We start from the raw sequence: 20,617 nt of genomic DNA, 5'->3' as shown, positions 1-20,617 counted from the left end.
TTATTGTTTGTACTAATTCAGTTTTCTATTGCGAGAAGCAGCTACAGTCATTGATATTCTCTATACTTTGGACATCTACTACATGTGTATCATTTTCTTCGTTTTTTTCTCTTTTTTTTAAATTTCAATCGATTAGTTTCCATATAATTGTGGTCTCAAGACATACTGTACTAAGTTGTGTAAATATTACGCTGGAATGTAAGGAATTATTTGTAAAGTATATGTTCGTGATTCGCTCGGAATCATCCGATTATTACAGTTTTGCAGTTATTTTAATCAATTTATCTTCTTATATGACACATGTTTATATCGTGTAAAAATTCTCAATTTGGGAATGTTCCATCTGTATCATTTACTGTACATACTACTTTTAAGTGTAATTTATAGTGACTTATCAAAAAGTGTTTATAAATCTAAAGAATGAGAAAGAAAAAGAGAGAAATAAATTATCTAAAATAATTACCTTTTCTCAATTCTGTGATAAATTCTTTACAGCCCAGTATCTATCAATTAAAAAGAGGAAAAGTATTTAAACCAAGTTCCTATTAAATTCATGTATTTGAAAATAATTATACAATTGATATCTCACTATCTTAAGATTATTTTGAAGGTTTCAGATTGATATTTCTCAGCATACATAAATCACGAGCAGTTGCTTTTCTCCCAACTGCTGTTTGAATATCATAAAACCTTAGCAGAATATCAGTCGTAAACAATTCGGGCAATGCCTTCAGAAGGCAAGGTACCTTAAACAAACCAACAAAAATAAAAATCTCATCTTTCATCCACTGCTATAAAATAAAAAAATAAACATATATGTATGAAAACTCACCAATGTTTGTGGCATTCCCTGTAACACGATACGTGTTCTATCTTTTCCACATTGTACCATCAGACGTAAAAATTGAAGTATAAAATGAGTCTGCTGAGATACTTCACCATCTCTGCCAGCTAGAAACGTGAATATCGTGAACAAAGCATTTAACGCTGAGAGAAGAGGGTCCCTCAACACAACCGATTTTTGACCATTAGTAGAACCCTGAGCTTGCGGACTTTGCGAACCGAATATAGGTTTAGAATCTCCTGTCTCATTTAATCTTAAAATTTTGTTTGCTGGCACGCCAAGAGCGTCCAGTTCATCTGCGTCTAGGTCTCGACGGACTCGTTTTTTACTGTTCCCACGAGAAGGATTCGAATTGTTGTATTCTAACGTAGAAAATATACAGTACACGCATAATTTCGCTAACACTGAGGATTGTGGTTCTACAAGTTCTTCGCTCCTGAAAGAGATTTGGTTTAAATCAATAGAGTTATCGAGCTATAAATGAACTTATCAAAAATTGTTGTGAAAATTTAAGGTAAGTAAACTTACTGTAAAGAGTTATATAAATATTGTGGAATGATATGGTTAATGAGATCTAAGGTACAGTTCTCGATGTCGAGATGAAAAATGGCGAACGCTAAATCTACTGCTTGGTCCAACTCCTCTTGATAACGATATTTCAATACTTCTTTCACGATATTCGTCACGAACCATAAGGAGCCACCAGTATTTAACAAAGATTCCAAAGATTGTGTCGCCTGGATATTTATCCATCCTCGCTGATTTATATTCCCCCACACAGTTTCTAATTGCTCCAATATAGGTTGCCTTGATATAATACTAACAAAAACACACATGTAAATATGTAACATAAAATAGAAAATATAAAAATAAAACCAACAGCAATTAAAGAAGCTTTAAGATGATACCTATGAGACATTGAAAGCACCTTCGTTTTCGATTGTGTAGGGGGATGAACATCATATTGCATTTTACGAATGATTTGTGACATTAAACTCGATCTAAAATACAAACTTTAATTTTAACAATCTGAAGTATCCGTAAAAATTTCTCATATCTGTACTAACCGCTCCTTAAGATTTTCCTGCATTTCATCTCCAGGAAGCGGAGTTAAGAAATGCTGTACCATGTTCAGAGGTTTCAAGAGTGCATCTTGGTGAGTAATACTCATATATGCACAAAGCCAAGCCGCTGCACAAACTGGTAAACAACAAGCAGTTGCACGCAAACCATCTAGAGCTCTTTTAACGTCACTAGCTCCAAGTACGTCGCTCTCCCACGCACAAAGAAGCTCTTTCACAGCCCCCATAGCCGATTGACACGCGATATGCCACTTTATATTACTAGATTTCAAATCCGTTTCTGGAGAATTAATTTGCGCTAACAACGCATCCACCCTTGCAGGGTCGATATTCTGCAACATTTTTTGGGGCGACTTTGGTTGGTTTCGTTCGGGCATACACTCACGTACCCACTGTTCGAAAAAGGAGTCCCCTTCTCCTTCCTCTAAAACAGCCTGGAAAAATACAATTCATTAATTTATGGTAAAGTGAGTAATAAAAGTGTGTAATATGTAGCGTAATATGTAAGTATAATATGTATACTATGTAACAATCAAAGCTTACATCAGATCCATAAGTTTGCACTATAGAACACAACATAAGGAACGATATATCGAACAACATCGCTCTAGTTGCTGCAGTCTTTGGTGGAACAGGTTCACTTATTTGCTTGCTGCATTCATTGAACTTAATTAATTTGGTAACAAAAGTTTTCAATTTTCCTTCAACGGTAGCTACCGCCAGCATCAATTCGAAGCTCTTCCCAGTCAAAACTTGGTATAACATACTAAGTAGCGCCTCGTGAATTTTTGTATAATCTGCATTGAGGGTTTTCAAAATTCCAGATAAAGTTGGCTCCGCACGTACGATTACTTTAGGAATGGAGGGCGTGGACGTGGACGATTCTAATTTCTGTAACGTCGCGGTAACGCCTTCCCTTCTGCCACTTAATTGTTTCGTTAGCTTTTCTGTAACCAAGTTGACTTTCTGCAGGGCATTTAACAAACACTCTATGCTGTTACAAGAACATGCAGTGTCCACTATGTCGAGAAGCGGAGTAAATTGGAGTAGTAATTCGAAGGCGTCTAGAATATCTTGTGAATATTCCAATTTATCGTCTGCATTCGTGTGCGCCACGTGTAATTCCTTCAAAATAAGGGGCACTTTTAGAAAAGTGAAAGCGCCCCATTGCGATTCTTTAAACGTGCTAGTAACATTGTGCAGACACATTAAACACGCACGAATTATCTCACAATACAGTCTCGCGTTTGTATAATTTTTAAGTCTTTGGACCATAAGCATTTGATTAACGAATACGGACGTCTCTGTACTAGGGTTTAGCAACACCTGCACTGCAAACAAAGGTTGCAGGCAATGAGTTATAGATTCCATTTGTGACATTTCAGGAGATAGTGTTACACAGTCAACTTCCAAATTGCACAATTTTTTTAGAGATTCCTCTATAGGAACAGAAGACTTGAGACTACTAGTTTTTAACAGTGCTTCAATCTCTTGACACTTTTTTACAACTTCTATATACAAATCTTTGTCATCATACTTGGCTAAATACATCATAGCACAAAGGAAATCAGAGCTAAGCATCTGCTTCAATATACTGGCTGGTTTGTCCATCAATTCTGTTGGTTGTGGTGTCAATGGATTGTTTTGTGGCATTTTTGTCAAAGTATGCAAATAACACTGTAACAACCAATGTACTATGGATAATACTGCAGCAGCCAAAAGATCCTCCTCTGGTTTACCACGGCACGTTATTCCTACTTGAATAGACTCTAAAAATTCTAGAAGGCTTAAGATACAATGGGGCTTGTGAAAGGCATCGTATTTACTTATTCGTTGTAACACAGCCGCGTAGGAGACCAACTGAAAATTTATACATGTAAATATTATTTTAAAAAGATAATAGCAAAATATTGATAAATGATATATACCTGAGAACTTAAAGAATGTTTCAAATACGAAAGTACTAATTGATTTGGTCCAAGTCCTACTAGTGCCTGCTGTAATATACAGTCTGCTAAATTATATACATCTCCGCTAACACCTCTTGGTAAAATCTAAAAATGATGAAACAAAGTATTTCTGAGAAGTATAGATAATAAGCATTTAAGTAATTAACAGACTGCTTACAGTTTTGATATTAATACCCCATTGTAAATCACTCCAACGTTCCCTCCATGCACGTAGCAAAAGAGCTTTCAAACTACTAGTCTTACTAGTTACTTTAGTCTCCATGGCTGATGTTAGGAGGTTACACATAATTCCTCCTATTTAAACATCATCTGCAACGTTATTAATTGTCTCTGTTATCACAAAAATTACTTCTCATTCATTAAAATAGATGTATACAAAATTATCTCAATGACTGAATGTATAACCTCAAAAACATAAAAACGTAAAGTAATTTTTACTCAAGTAAGAGTAACTATCTAAATCATCTTACTTACTTCATTTCAGAAAATTTAATTTATTAATAAATTACCACAACTGACATATTTTCAATCCATTTTCAGACAGCGATCCTCCTACGGCGTCCATGATCAGCGCCATATTGTGTAGTTAGAAATTATTCAGACGTGATTCGGCTCACATCAAAATAATCGATATTTGATATTTATACACTTTCATATATTTTTGTAAATGTCAAACTATCTAGTATCCATAGACAACTTATTAAATTCACTTAGTAAAATTTTCCGTCTCTTGCAATAAAAAATACTTATGAGACATGCTTTCGTTTGAGTATATCCCCTAACGTGAACATTCCCCCCCCCTCACTTTTCAACTCATTTAAAATTGACAAATCTGTAAAAATCACTAACTACAATGCACAGTTATGTTTTACAATAATTACAAACATTAGGTTACACATACAAGTATTATTTGTCAGGATTTAAATCTCTGGAAGAATGGGAGTTTGTACAAGAAGAGCACTGGCATTTGATCCATTTTATGCATGGAAAGGATGGAATTTTGTAAACGTGATAGGACTTCTTATAGCAATTGGGCTATTCTATTATGCTTACATTCACGTACGTGTATGTTTCATAAGAAATATTTAAAAAGATATTGACCACTGAGTAGTAACTTTTTTATTATATAATATTTTACAGAGATCCTAATCCTAATAATGACGTGATTCTACGTATACCTGATATTTTTACAACAAAAACACCTAAAACTGGTGATAAGACATTATTCGCTTATGGCAAAGAGATGCTTTTTACTTTAAATATTCCACTATCTGTACTTTCTAAACCCGATACTTCCAAGTAATAATAAACAACGTATAAAATAGAAATAAGATCAGAAGATTTGATTCTTCAGATTGAAACTTGGATTTCAATAATTATTCAGGAAAATCCTTAAAATATTTTTTACAGATACCTGTCTATACAAAAAGAAGTAAAACAATTATTTTCACTTCTTTTGTCTACTATAAGCGAAAGTGATTTTCGATGACCATTCTCTAATTCTAACAGATGACTTAACAATCCGCATGAAACGCGTCACGCATTTTCAAATAGCTAAATCGACCAGTCTGATGCAACATCAAAGACGACAGTATTATTGCTTCCACTTTTGCCAATTTTTTGACATTATTATATAAGTACACGATTAACGTGCTGTCCTCAAGAAACAAATGTCTTACTTCCTTAAGTTCATTTACCCCAAGATGATATAGACAATAATAAATTTTAAGGTAAACATAAAAAGTGTTTGTGATATCATTACTTTTAAATTCATGGGGTTGACCGATAAATATGACAAATATTTTCCTCCTTGTTTAACTTCCATTCACAAACATTCTAAACACTGAAGAGGCTGTATTTTTAGGTCTGTAAACACGATCTTCGAACGAATTTCAAATTTCTCTTATCAAAGTGTAATTTCCAACGTTCGAAACGCGAGTGAACGCCGGTACTGCGGATCTTGTCTCCACCTATCGCTTGTCGCTAGTGAGAAGCTTCGTAACCAATCGCGTAGTCGCAAAGTTATAGGCCTTGCGTGACGCACTTAATGCCACGCTGGCAGTTTAATTGACAATACCCGGCCGTGGATCGAGCATCTGCGGTATCCTCGAACAAAATAAACAATTCCTTGCGGTACAGGTGCACAGGAGCTGGCGCAAGATCGTACGAATTGCTCGGCATGCTCGAAGAAGCGTCGTGAGTGATCTAAGTGAAGCAAATGTTTGAGTGAAGGAGAGCAACCAGCTTTGAAAAACCGGTCTCTCTCGCTCTCTGGCTGCAGCAAGAGCCTCAGGGTGGGGCGAGGAGGCCAAACGTCCGTCTGTCTGTGACGAGTGACAGACTCTTTTACTCCGTTAGTCGGCTGGTGCGCTTTATCGTGTTCGAGTGTAATCTGGGTGCAGTGCACAAACGGTGTTTTTCATGGGAATGTAGTGGTTGCGGTGCATTCTGTGCAATAAATACATACAGACACATACATACGTATACACGCAAGGTGTACGATAGCTTCGTGCCGTATAGTAATCGACAAGCGTTGTCGAGATGTCGTCGACGGATGCCACTCTGATGGATTTCCTCTTCCCGCGGGAAGACGCGTTTTTAAAAGTCGACGTTAAGGACGAGCCTTTCATAGATCAGAGCTACAGCGACGACGCCATCGCGGTAAGTCTCCGATGCATGATTTTATCTCATTTTCACCATTTGGCTAGGTTTTTTCCTTAGAAGCCCGCTCGCTTTCAAACGGGTTCTTCTTTCGCTCGAAGGAAACCAGTTTCCTTTTACACGCGATCTTAACCACGATCGTAGGAATTCTTCGAAGGGATTTCGACGAACTGTATCTTCGGAGTATTTTTCGCGGAATGATCATACAGAGATAATCGTTCATCGGCAGAAAAGACAAGTTGTATTAAACGACTGGCTTATTAACATCGCCTTTCCCTGTTTCTGGAATAGTTTATTCCACTCCATAATAGTTAAATACTCTGTAATAGTTCTTTATGTAATGAAAACCTTAAATCACGGATATGGATACATCTCGTGGATTGGTCTCTGAAGGAAAATCCAAGATGTTTAATCACTAACTAGGGAAGTTGAACTCTGGCGCGGCTGGTTATCGGGAATGCTAATACGTAGAATAATTCCCAAGGCTAGCGAAACCTTTTCAAACATCGACTCATGTTTTACGCAATGCTATCGGTGAATATTCAAAATATCGAGAAACCGGCACGCGCAACTGTTCACGTTTTGTTGTACCAACAGATGGGAGTATATTAAACAATAAACTTCTCAAACACAATTTGTCTAGCGACGACTTAATCTTTCTATACTCTCTTTTTCGGCGAAATGCCAAAAAATGTGTTTACCATGAATACCGTTGTGCGAGAGGAGAAAAACTTGGACACGCTTGAAAAGCAATGGTATGCACGCTTCACCGCGATTTGTGCCACTTTCATCGCGTCTTCAATTCGCCGTTCAACTAACGAGACTACGGACTAACTATCCTTTGCTTTCATTACATTCAATTATGCTCAACTAGCCACTAAGCGATCCGTACAGAGAGTTCAACCTCAAAGGACGACAATTCATATAATGGCACGAATGTTTACGGTAGCTGATGTAAGTTACGACCATGATTAACCAATAACTCCCGTTATTCGAGCGTTGCACACGTTCATTCCTGTTAACATATGGAGTACGCGACCCACGTGTCAACGTGCACACGCTCCTGTCGCAAGATAATTCCGGATCATCATTCTTCATCGTTTTCACTTAATGATAATTGTATTTAAAATACGTGTACGGAGATAGTATGTAACAATTAGAAGGGTTATTAGAGCACGTGTAATCAGCGATCGAGTGATTTACCACATAAAAGAATCAAGATAACAATTCATTATTGGCTTTCCTTATTTGTTTCTTTTCTGAAGCTTTTCTAGGCTGGAAAGTTACTCGATCTACAAATATAAAATACGTTTTTTCTGTTTTCATCGATTAATGAGGGAACGTACGTACTTGTCGTTATTACATAATCGCGAGACTTTTTGTAACATATGGTATAGCCTGATGCACGTGCTGCTGCAGCGGCCGCCATATTGAAATGTCTGATACCTTCTCGATATTTAATTATGCATTCTATTTCTGCTTTACATCTCGATATAAAAACGATATTTCCTTGTGTACACAATGATTATTGCGTATGATAGATCAATTAATTCAGATGAACTTATAGAATGTTTAACGTTAATTCCTCCTTCAACTGCGAGTATTTACGCAAATAGCCCGTATTATGTTTCCAACTAATTTATAACGTTGCTAGAGACACAAATAAGTACTAAGTATCTTTATGCATTGAATCGGAACGAGAATGGGAACCTATTCGTCATGGCCAGCGACCTTCGAACGAGGAGTACCGTTATCTTACGGGACTTCTTGTGAATAGTCTAAAAAATTCTGGCTCCTCAATTTCGAAGGAAACAACGAGACAAGAGCCACTTGCGGTATGCACAAGTGTTTCTACATTTGCGTAATTGGTTCACGTAATAACCTTACCAATTTGTGAATAAGAAGTAGTTTGTATAAACGCAAAAAAACATTTCTCGATTTTCTTCGACCTTCGTCGAATTTTTATGTTTGTTGTTTTTTCTTTTTTTTTTATTTGGGATATAAAATCGAGATCCGCTAAATGTGAACAGACAGGAAGACGTCCCAGGGAAATTCAGATAAACAGAGGAACCTTTTGCGTTAGCTCACGCTTTATTTTTAAATTCTTTCAAAATGTATCACAAGATACATCCAGTATCATGTACATTGTATAATATGTAGATCTTGTATGAAAATAATTTTGTATGACAATAAAAATCCTACCAATAAACACGTTAAGCAGTTTTTTCATATAAAATGTAGTTGGCGTACGACGACGCAGAATCAGAGAAGTTTCCCTTTCCTAAAATCCCGTTTCCCTTTCTATTTCCTTTTTAGTTACGATTCTAAAAGTCCACCAGCGGAATTCTAAAATTCAAGCGCACCAGTGTTCCACGCTACTTGACTATATTTACCATTCCTCGTATGCTACTAGAAAACTAGGTTAGCCGGCATTGGCCAAACGCTTGTTTCGCGCGACAAGCGCCACGCGAACGGCCACTTTTCAAGCTTCGCTAAACCGATTAAGCTAACTTTCATCCAGACATCTAACAATAAGTGGAGCACGCATTAACAAAGTCTGTTATTTCCATGCTCAACGAGAACTTTAAGGTTCGACGCAGATACAGTGTCGTGATTTCGCATCAGCTTTGTATTTTCCGTAGTACATCGATAGGCTGTGAACTTTTACACATTGGGAAGAGGAAATTTTAAAATGTACAAAATGCACATGGTTTGCAAAAATATACAAAATATCCAAAGCATAGTCTCTCTGTAATATTTAATGAACGAAGCAATTTTCTTCCGTTTCTTTAACACGTTGATTACCACACGAACTTTACAGATTTTCCCCTGGGAGCTTGGGAAGATTGAAACATACTACACGAAAGTTTTTAATTTTTGTGAAATATATCGTATTTGCGTATTTTATCCTGGTAGCGTTACGTAGATTATTTGCGTTGTTGAACATTCGTTAGCCCATGGAATCTTATCTTAGTCATTCTAAAAACTGTAGTAACATCGGCCATCGATCACCATCGATGACAAATAGCATTCTAGGAATTGAACACTGTTAATTGCAGCTGTAGAATTTCTGACACGGGCCAATGATGCGATGGTCACGTTTTTATACGATTTTGTACGACAGAGTTGTACGATTCGGTGCATTTATATTTCTAATGCAATGCACATCGAGTATACGGGGATCGCACGATGCGACATCGCTATGATGTCACTTCGCTGGTATATGCCGGATCTTATACCTCTAACGATGCAATAGACACCATCTATTCCGCTATTGAGAACATAAGGCTCTATGTAGATTATTAGAGACGTGAATTGCTGCGATCTTACACGATCCGCATCCGGCAGTTTCTATACTCGTGTGCACTGCGCCATCGATAGACTGCGGATTTTCACACATTCGCAGGAAATTTGAAGGTGCAACATTGCACAGAATGCGCATAATACGAAAAGATATATACAGGGTGGTTGGTAACTGGTGGTACAAGCGGAAAGGGGGTGATTCTACGCGAAAAAAGAAGTCGAAAATGTAGAATAACAATTTTTCGTTTGAGGCTTTGTTTTCGAGAAAATCGACTTTGAATTTTCGGTCGGTACGCGTGCACTTTATCGTGTCTCGTTATAACGGATCTCACTGTAGATCGTTGTCTCGATTGACGTTATTTTTTTAATTTTTTTTTTAATTTTTTTAAAAATCTACGGTGAGATCCGTTATAACGAGACGCGATAAAGTGCACGCGTACCGACCGAAAATTCAAAGTCGATTTTCTCGAAAACAAAGCCTCGAACGAAAAATTTTTATTCTATATTTTCGACTCCTTTTTTCGCGTAGAATCACCCCCTTTCCGCTTGTACCGTCAGTTACCAACCACCCTGTATAGAATATTCAAGGTATGGTTTTATAATACTTGATAGATACAGCGACTTTCTACCGATGTTCTACTTTTTCGATTATATTCTCGAGAATATGAATTTGGTTGAAATTCTGCGGTTTAATCATTAACGTTGCAATACACATGAATGTGTCGTTCAACTTTTTGAAATACGAAGACCGGTGCAATCCAGCGATACGGAATGCAATTCCACTATGGAATTCGATTACTATGAATTATAGTCATGTGTGTCGCACAGCTAAAAAGTTAAATTTGCTGAATTGCAATGCGTCACCGTGGCGAAACTGCGATGAATTTGTAGTATATGGCTCGCTTACATCAAGCTTAAGAGCCGCCTCTGATCGTTTTATCGTGGGCAGATCCATCGGGTCAATAATCTGATCTAAATGGAACGCCATAGGCGTACAGACGAGTGCAGCTGCGATGCAACAAAGTAAAAGTACCATTAAAAACAAACTGAATGCATTCTCGGTTCTCTGCATGCAACATCAAATAAACTTTCGACGTTGAAAAACAAATGAAGGAGATTGACCTCGATAAGTTATAATGTGCATATTATACGTACTTATATTTTATAACACGGAATATGATGTATAAAATCGTACTTCATGCTGTATATTGAAATAAAAGTATATGTGTATTTTGCATCGTAATTTCTCTTCCTCATTCCATCAGTTTGAAGCGGTCGTTAATATTTTCAGCTTCTTCTACTTACAAATAAAATAACACGAGTCGCTACTTCGTTCTACTACGCATTCTTCGACGCATGACGCAGCTGCGGATCATAAGACACGATACAATGTATGGTCTTGCCTGTCTTAAATACTTCGAATATAAGTACTATGTATTTCAAAGAAAACATGCTTCGCTTATTTGACAAGATTTCACAGAGTAAAGGACCAGGATAATAATTCGATCATGTATCTATAAAGTGCGAAAAGTATTTTCCTTGCAGCGATAATTGCAACAAAAAGAATCGCATTTTATCGATAGAAAGCGTTCAACAGACATGCAGAGTATTCGGCACTCGCAAACTGTGTAACTAATTTACGATCTCACCTATGTTACAGCTCGAACTTACGCGTCAAACCCACCAAAATAATTTCCATTCTGTTCTCCGTTTGGTTTTCAAGGCGGAAGAATGGCCAACCAACCCGGACGACTTCCTGGACTCCATTTTCAAGCTGGAGGATAATCAGTTCAATCTGATCGACAATGATCTGGACGCGATCCCGTCTTCGTCGTCGGACAGCGGACTTTCAAGTGCATTGAGTCTCTCTTGCGAGCAACAACTAAGCCCGCTTCTACCAATCGAGGAGGATCAACTGGAGATCAGCAACTCTGAATTGAGTAGTCCACAGGATGTCATGGATTTCGATTCTTTGGGCAGCCCTATTCAATCGATGGCCAGCGTGGACAGTCCTGTTAGGTCGGTGGTTAGTTCTAACATTGGATCGCCTGCCACGGATGTCGCCGAGGAAATGGACGTGGAACACACCCTCGTGGCTGTAGTGAACCCGACAAACACCTTGGCGGATGCTAACACGACCATTGTGACGGAGCAACCGGTTCTCGATCTAGGTAAGAATAACATGAAATTGTTTTTAAGTCTGAGATATATTCAACATTGGTTAAAGGATAATACATTTGCAGCCTGAGAAAACATACTGTGCTTCCATACTAGTACGATTACATGCGATACATAATGATATAATTGTATAAAATAATATTAACAAACAGCACACATCGTGCACTGACTCATGCGTGAGTTAAACGTGACCAAAACCAGAAATCCTGTATCTGTTTTATATGAACAATAGGAGTACATTTTTTAATGAAAAAAATTAGAAATATGTGGGAGATGAAAGGACATCGAAGCCTCCCCTTTGGAACTTCGGGATAATCCCCTAACACCGTAATCTAGATTCTATCATAGTCGTAATTAAACGATCGTCGTCTTTCCATCCGATTGTATTTGTTCGAGATTTGTGATAATGAGCTTGGGCTCGAGGCGATAGCCAGTCGCCGAACGTAGCCGCGATCACGGGATGAACGCTTTGTCTAACAAAGGCACGGAGCAATTCTATAGCTCTCCTTAAAAAGAAAATAGTTGTAACGCTCGACAGTAAACATTCCAACGGTCTCTGTCCCGTAGCTCGCCACACGCAGACCCTATTCTTCGAATAAGATGATCGCCAGATGTCGACGCATCTCCACAGTACATGTTCAGCTAGCCTGAGGACCCGTTATAAATCTTAAGATTTAGTTAACTGAAGTCCTTCGGACAAACAGTCTTTGTCCCAACTACGAGAAGATAGAGGAGACCTATTTTTCAACGAACGACGTCTCCCACTAGCAACTTTCCCTCGAGGGAGGCTAGCGTCTTTTCTAACCACCGATGTGGAGATTGACCAATTAGCAGCAACACCAATTTCGCTTACTTTCGGAACGAAGGCTATCCTCGACGGATCCGATGATCTCGTGTCCTTAGACACATCCCATTATAGTTTTCCTCTGAGGCAGCATCGGGACAGAAATTCATTCCTTCTTGCGGTCCCATCGACGAATAGAGTAACACCTTACGGTCAGTGAATATTACGCGTCCGATTTAGATTCTCTGAGCACGTTCATCTCTCATCCCGTCGACCGCGGATTCGTTATTGAACCTAGGATCATTGTCATTAGTTTCCCGGTTATCTAATTACCAAGTTTCGTTTCACGCCCCTAACTCTAACTTTAATGTAAACCCGACGAATAAATAAATTTCTGATTTTGGACATGCTTGCCTCATGGATGAGTCAGTGGATGTCGAGTTCTATATATGGATCAAGGGAACGTGAACGTATTTAAAATAAATCGTCGATCTTAAGATTAACGCAAGATAAGATGAAAATTGTTTGCAATGAAAAAAAGGAAGAAAATTGTATGAATGTACGAATACGGATCCAGAGCATCTAATACGTCATGCAACTATCTGGCAGAAGCTTGCAAAACTCTTAAATCGAAATATCTCGAAAACAGTGAGCTCTGTTAGGATTTTGTAACATTGGATACGTACTACTACGCCTGTGCTGTCGCAAACGCGATTTTCTCTCGTTCTCAGCATGAAAACACATTTTCTCTTCTTACTCATCCATTTGTGAAAGCTAAAGTTCAACAGATTCGAAATTGGCTCATGATTTGAACAAATGTTTGGACAGTTATCGGAATATCTATTTGAAGTTGACAAGCTCGATGAGATAGTGGGTCTACAAAATATCTGATAACGTTCTGTTTCTAGGTGAAATAAGGTTACGTTGAAAATAACGACAAATATAGCGAGAAATAAAACCCTTCGTTTCAGAAAAGGCACCGAAGCAACAACAAATTCACGTCGCATCTGCAGAAAGTAACACGATAAACGTGCGTAATATCACGTGCAATGGGAAACGGAATATCAGACAGTTGATACGCGTCACGCCAATGGGTTCTGGTAATCCAAGATCGATTCTACTGCCGGTAAGCCTGAAAGATATGAAGGAAGTACGAACTATCAAGATCATCAATGCTTCGCAAGCTAGGAATCTCAAAGGATTCAAGATCAACCAAGCTAATATCATTAACAAACCAGTTCAGGTATCTAAGTTGAATCGTGGATAAAACTCGTCTACGTTCTAATTATAACTTTAGATTCTAGATCGTTATAAATATTTTTCTCGACAGAAATAAAAACAAAACGTTGATCGACTTATAATTGGTAGAGTCTGAATAGAACTTTTATAAACTTTCACTCTCAGACTTCAATTGCGTAATTATAGATAACTACATGAGAAGAATACAGGGGAAGAAGACGATAAATTACATTTATCATCCTTTACAGAGAATCAGTTTTAAAAGGCGGCACGTCGTCGATTAATCTCATACTATAAAAATTATCCAATTTGATTTTGCATCTAAACGTACATTCGTCCATCTTCTTCGTAGCTGTAAAAATACTACTTATTATAATATTAAAATATCCTTTTAATAGCTATATCACTGATTACTATAAAACTTTATCAACCTGAACCTGTGATTTTCATATGTTTACATTTCCCTTTTCTGCTTGATCCGCAGATGAACATCAAACAAGAAGATTCGAGCAGCGAGAAGGGTTGCAATTCGAGCGACGAGATCTCGGAGTCGGATTCTCCGTACCCGAGGCTAAAACTGAACGCCGAGGAGAAGCGTCTGCTCCAAAAAGAAGGAATCACGCTGCCTACTCATTATCCGTTGACGAAGCACGAGGAGCGCGAGCTCAAGAGGATCAGACGTAAGATTCGCAACAAGATCTCCGCGCAGGACTCGCGAAAGAGGAAAAAGGAGTACGTGGACGGGTTGGAGGATCGTGTGAAGCACTGCACCGAGGAGAACATAACGCTTCTGAAACGCATTAAGGCTCTACAGTTGCAGAATCAGAGCCTGGCCGGGCAACTAAAGAGGCTGCAGGCTCTGTTGCAAAAAGGCAACAAGAGCGCCCAGCCTGCCACTTGTCTGATGGTCTTGTTGCTCTCGTTGGCTCTCGTCGCTGTGCCGAATCTACGGCCACACTCCAATTCCAACAACGAACTCGCGCAAGAGCAGGAACAGCCAGAGAAAATGCCTCCGCTAGCGGGTAAGTTTCGTATATTTCTTTCATCTCTGACTAACGAGGAGTCGTATCGTGTCATTATTCATACGAATTTGAAAGAATAGTTTTGGTTACGGAATTGACCCTGTTGCACGATGGACAAATTAAACGATTTGCATGGACAAATTTATTGAACGTTTTCATGAATTTTTGTATACTATATCTTTGTTTTACATTTTAATAAATGGAGCAGATATTTAATAACGAAAATATTGCGTAAAAAATACCCTAATAATCGAGCAATTCCTAGTAATTACTCGCGTCGATGATATTTTGTTATAGCTACTTGTACCAAGTCTGTTTAGATATTTTAAGGATTTGAGGGCTTTCAAATCGCTTTAGGAACATTTTCAAGATTTCTATTACTTTTACTCTGTCCATGAGAAAAATTCATAAAATTAGCCGCTCTCTTAAATTTAGCTCTCTCGAATAAAACGATCCAATACTCTGAAAGGATCTTCAACGAAAAATCAATCGTGATTATTATTTTTAAATACATACCGTACATATCAATATACTTATTTTGATTCCAAGATCTCCCAAAATAATAACCGATCGAGCGCTTGGATATCATATAGATTAGAAAATATCATGCATCTTGCGTTCGATCGTTTCTACGTGCACGAGCTATCAGCTTTCATATCAAAAATAAACGTAAATGGTACCAGCATATTTGTTCGACCTTTTCGAACCGTTATATTAGCGGTTACACACAGATTGAATGGATTTGATAGCACGGGCCAGCTTGGAGAACATTGAACTGCATGAGATCGTGAAAGGCGCAACCCTCTTAAATATTTGATTTTTTCCTCGGCGTTGCTTTCACGTGCTGCAGGTTTGTTGCATCTTGGCCTCGTACGGTCGACTGGCTTCTTACCGGCGTGGAAAACGAAACGGCGAACAAGAAGCTCATTCTCTTTTCTCTTCTTCCACATTCTGTATTCTCGTGGCAATATCACGCTGTTTCAATGACGTCGAAAAATTCCTTCGACAATAAAATCATTTCGTTCGATTTATCTGAAAGTAGATTTGCAAATTTGTTTTCCAAAGACGTTTTTTGTGTCTGCTTTAACAATGCCCTTGGCCAATGTTGCAAGCAAGGATCACGACGAGCAAGCATTAATAAACGACTGACATTAATTTAAACAACGTGCTTATCATAAATGATATTAATACCGATTCCTATTAATTATTATTAATTATCGACAATTCGAACACATAGATGAAAGACGAAACGGCAAGCATGTATGAGCAAGAACTCATTATCACGAGATACGATTAAGTAACCCCAGATAATTGAATCATGTTAGGTGAATATATTTTGCGTAATATCTAGTTTGTAATTCTGATATCTGTTCGAAGCGTAAAGAACATCTAAACAATTTTTTAAATTCCCTCTGTTTTCTTTTTTAATGTTACTGTTCTCTTTTAATTCTTCTTTTAGAAATCGTTCATTTGTACTTGTCGATGTTATTTGATTCGAATAATTCTCTCGATAATTTCATTTTTAGGTCGCGTTGCTGTATCATCGTATGCTAGAACAGCAGCTAGAACACTTGAAGTTACACCTCGAAAAAAATAGAGAGACGATATATTATTGTTATCAGCGGTATTTCAGATTACGAAACGAATTTACTTCATATTCTTCTTCTCTCTACGGCACACTGAACCTATCGAGCTGATAAATGTTCGTTCGATGATCTCAAGTCATCCGTTGACGCGTAAATTACTCCTGTTCTTATTCTTCTGAACAATTCGACGTTTTTTCGCTCGAGACTGTCTTACGCGATTAAAATTTTATAATATAGTTATTAGTGTTAAAATTTGATTGTCACTTCGATTTTTGTAAAAGCTTCCCAAGTTAGAATATTATCGACTTGTTGCTAAAATTGTAAAAACTATGCGACAGAAATCTACAATCTACAACTTGCAACCTCATAAATCGCTTGTATTATTACTTATTAAATTATCATCTAAGGAAGTATATAAAATCTTGGTCAGCTCACGAGTGAGTCTTTATCAGAAATTTACGATAAATCCTGATAAAGTGACAAACACGATGATTTCGAAATCAATAGGTATGGTATCGATATTAACTGCGGGATGGTGAAACCAGAGCAGGAAATCGAGAAGTTGCTCAGCTACTTTCTAAACGAGGACGGGAAAGCTCGGATCCTTTCTCGATGCCTGAACTGGCCGATCTTTCTCATTCAACTGTAATCTTCTTTTAACTACTTTCCCAACACGGCCGTTCACTCTATTGTTTTCGCTTCACATTGCATTATCTCGATTGTATCTTGGGTGTTACCTGAGATTGTGTCATTTTTTCCTGTCAGATAAATTATACAGTTCGAATAAACGAAATTCTTCTTTACCTGACTCTCGCCCGTGATTCATTGGCGTGGTAACTCTTGATTTTTTACACAGTATAACGAGAACCTTACGATGTCATTGACCTTCGTTAAAATTCAGAGACCAGTACCTTAGGACCGTTCGCTCCTACGTGAAATGACTCGTAACCAGTTGCTCGCTTTGATTACGAAACCAGACACAGACCGAGTTGTTTAATCATCATATTGAGGATGCAATGTTCATGGTTAACCGCGTCACAAGTTTTTATCTACGATATTTACTTTGCGTGAACGATAACGGCAATCTTATAAATACGATACTTGTAGTTTGAAGACAAGTATTATATAGAAAATCGCAAACGCAGAATCGCGAAATTTTGGAAATTCTACTCGATCTATTTCACGATAATTTTCACTAAAATCTATCATCCTTATTTCCACACGATCAGTATCTAATTTCACAGCTCTATTTTTAGAATACCCTTTATTATAAAATTTCTAATCCCAAAGCTCTATTTCTATGATACTTATATTCGAACTAACATTTGTTTCAGGTCGTTCTCGAACGTTACTCTACACGAAACAGTTGATGGACGAGGAACTGCAGCAATATAGCGAGGAGTTGCTGCAGGAGGTCGAGGGCCTTCTGGATCACGATTACAGCCCGACGATTCAACCACCCCTCTACAAACGTCCTCGCATGGATACGGAACCACCGCCGAAATGCGTCTCGTCTTCCGATCACATCGGAGGGACGCTCTGCGGAAAACAGGATGTCACGATGAAACCGAACAGGAAGTACATCGAACCTCCGTTGGACGACGTTTGGCCCCCACCGAATCCAGGTGGGCAGAAGAACGCCAAGGTGGCGGACAAGCTCGAGATGTTGACCAACGAGCTGAAGATTAACATCTCTGATTCGGAAGGCACGAGAACTGTTCTTGTAAAGGTGCCTCAGGAACAGTAGGAGGAGAGGCAGCCTCGCTACACTATATTTTTCTATCATTTTTGCCGTGACCCTTTGCGATCCGATCTATATTTGATATGGTACTTCCTGGAGATCTTAGAAGAAAGAATCAGAGACCATGAAAAGAATGGACCACCGAAAATTCTTTGTGCGTTGTTCGAAACAATTAAAGGATTTATGAACGACTGACACGTTAAAAACTCTTATGTCTTTAATAATAATAGGAGGCTAACGATGAATGAAGCTGTGAATGAAATGTTTTATTTATCACCAATGATTATTGAAACTCTCGCAGGATCCTCAAAATTATTTTGAACCGTACATTCATTGCCTTCTAGTTAGCCGTATCAAACTCTAGCAAATGAGAAGTCGTGAAGGGCTCGATGCAGATTAGAGTGATCTCCTCCCAATGAGAGATGTATGTAAAAGAAGAATAGAGAATTCAAGAGTTTGTTTCATACTTTTTAATTGTTTTCCTGCGTGAATATTTTCTATGGGTTAATAAGGATCCGATCGACCAGCATGACTGGGGTAATCAGTCGGTATTTTTTAATAGTCACGCGGTTAGGAAAATTTAATTCGCGAGTCCATAGTTTTACGTTTTAAGGGTAGTTTCTCGAATTATTCTTCTATATTTTCTTCCTATCCTCGCGTGTCTTTGATGTTGTTAAGTCACCGAAGTCTCACCTGTAATACAACTATGCTTTTTACTCATTGATATCTCCCGTGAAGATCATCATAAACTTCGCTAATTGGATTTATTCTCATCGATCATTTCGCCAGATTCATTACAGCCAACTGCACACCGTCATCCATCGTTTTTAGGTGATTTTTCAAGAGTTTTTATCGATTGAATGATATTTAAGATTTATCTATTTATAAGCAGAATCTATTATAAGAGTTTTACAGTTATTATTCATGTTGCCGATAGTAAGAGAGAAAGAGAGGGAAGTTTGTAAATAGTGATTATATTAATCGACGAAACGACACAAAAAGATATATTATTATTATTATTATTATTATTATTATTATTATTATTATGAAATATATATTATAAAAGATATATGTTGTAGCTTTAACTTCACAAGATATGATTTATAACTTCGTATTACTGTACGCTAAAGACGCTATTTACGGAAGTATAGTAGATAAATTGTAAGTAACTCGTTGAGATAAACAATTTGTTTGTAATATTATACATATAGGTATACATAAAAAGGGTGTAGCATGTATATTTCGATCCTATAAAGCGTGATAGATACGATTATTTGAAGAACAAGCTTCACCGTACACTTCTTGGGGGCTGGGGTATCGCAGTTAATAATTAATTTAATATTATACTATATGAGATGTTTACGAAATGCAAACCAGAGGTGCACTTGCTACGCGAACTGCAAATGGAACGTATTTAAATACGAAAACTGTGTGTTATCGACACCAGGTCAGAAGACTGTATCATAAGTTTAATCGTATCCCGATATATATATAAATATATATCTTATTCTTTCTTCAAACTCTACGCATATTCTTCTCGTCCCGTTAGAAAAACAAAAGGATTAAATCCTCACGTTTCTTAATTAAGTTATTCATCTTTATTTTATACGCGAAGCGACGTGCATATGAAATATAGATACGCAGTGAATTGTACATAATAAATATACGAGAATAACATTAGTTTCATACTTCGTACTTACATTAATTTTCTCTTTCTCTCCGATGAAATTGTTGGAAGAATGGAAGCATACACGTCGAACAATCAACGATGACATTCGAGAGGCAAATTCAGGCTCTTTCCTTCGTGATGTGGCGAGATTTCACGTAACTTAAAAATTCTGTCGTTCTTCCAAAGAATTGTAATTGCATACACATATAGGATGATAATCATCGACATCGATACCGAAGCACCGACTACGATTTTTATTTAGATAAGTTCAACGATACATTCCTACCAGTAATGTTCATTCAAAAATAGAACGATTCTATTTTTGCACGTATGTAAAAGGGTTAAAGGTATTACACTTTAAATTTCATTCAATATACGTGTAATGACATTAGAAATAAAATGTTACATTCAGAACACTATTCTTCTTTATTTTCTTTCCCACCTCCCCAAAAAGTTCTTAAATATAAAAATCTCTTTCAGACTATCTTTATGAATTAATCTTTTCGAAAATAATTCGTATAAAGTATTCGCGTTAATT

The 20,617-nt window shown here is 37.5% G+C and overlaps 2 protein-coding genes across 4 annotated transcripts; one reads left to right on the top strand and one right to left on the bottom strand.

Moving 5' to 3' along the window:
- Window positions 1-132: 132 nt before the first annotated feature.
- Window positions 133-4,483, bottom strand: LOC117206381 (mediator of RNA polymerase II transcription subunit 24). Of its 3 annotated transcripts, XM_033445673.1 has the most exons (10): window positions 4,371-4,483; window positions 4,054-4,205; window positions 3,855-3,980; window positions 2,470-3,786; window positions 1,912-2,360; window positions 1,753-1,845; window positions 1,373-1,663; window positions 833-1,280; window positions 590-746; window positions 133-503 (listed from the first exon to the last, which is right to left on the bottom strand). In XM_033445673.1, the coding sequence occupies exons 2-9, from the start codon at window positions 4,180-4,182 to the stop codon at window positions 600-602; spliced, it is 3,000 nt and encodes a 999-aa protein (XP_033301564.1). In that variant the 5' UTR covers window positions 4,183-4,205; window positions 4,371-4,483; the 3' UTR covers window positions 133-503; window positions 590-599. The 3 variants fall into 3 exon arrangements, with proteins under 3 accessions (XP_033301564.1, XP_033301557.1, XP_033301572.1); XM_033445666.1 differs by lacking the exon at window positions 133-503 and having other exon boundaries at window positions 540-746; XM_033445681.1 differs by lacking the exons at window positions 133-503; window positions 1,373-1,663 and having other exon boundaries at window positions 540-746.
- A 1,452-nt stretch (window positions 4,484-5,935) lies between these two features.
- LOC117206397 lies at window positions 5,936-20,498 on the top strand. Its single transcript, XM_033445696.1, has 5 exons — window positions 5,936-6,557; window positions 11,584-12,031; window positions 13,794-14,065; window positions 14,546-15,083; window positions 18,004-20,498. Exons 1-5 carry the CDS (start codon window positions 6,438-6,440, stop codon window positions 18,414-18,416), a joined length of 1,791 nt encoding a protein of 596 aa, XP_033301587.1. The 5' UTR covers window positions 5,936-6,437; the 3' UTR covers window positions 18,417-20,498.
- Window positions 20,499-20,617: the final 119 nt, after the last annotated feature.

The sequence above is a fragment of the Bombus bifarius genome, unplaced genomic scaffold, assembly GCF_011952205.1.
Source record: "Bombus bifarius isolate JDL3187 unplaced genomic scaffold, Bbif_JDL3187 scf7180000007966, whole genome shotgun sequence".
Classification (NCBI taxonomy): domain Eukaryota; kingdom Metazoa; phylum Arthropoda; class Insecta; order Hymenoptera; family Apidae; genus Bombus; species Bombus bifarius.
This window is presented reverse-complemented; position numbering and strand designations above follow the sequence as displayed.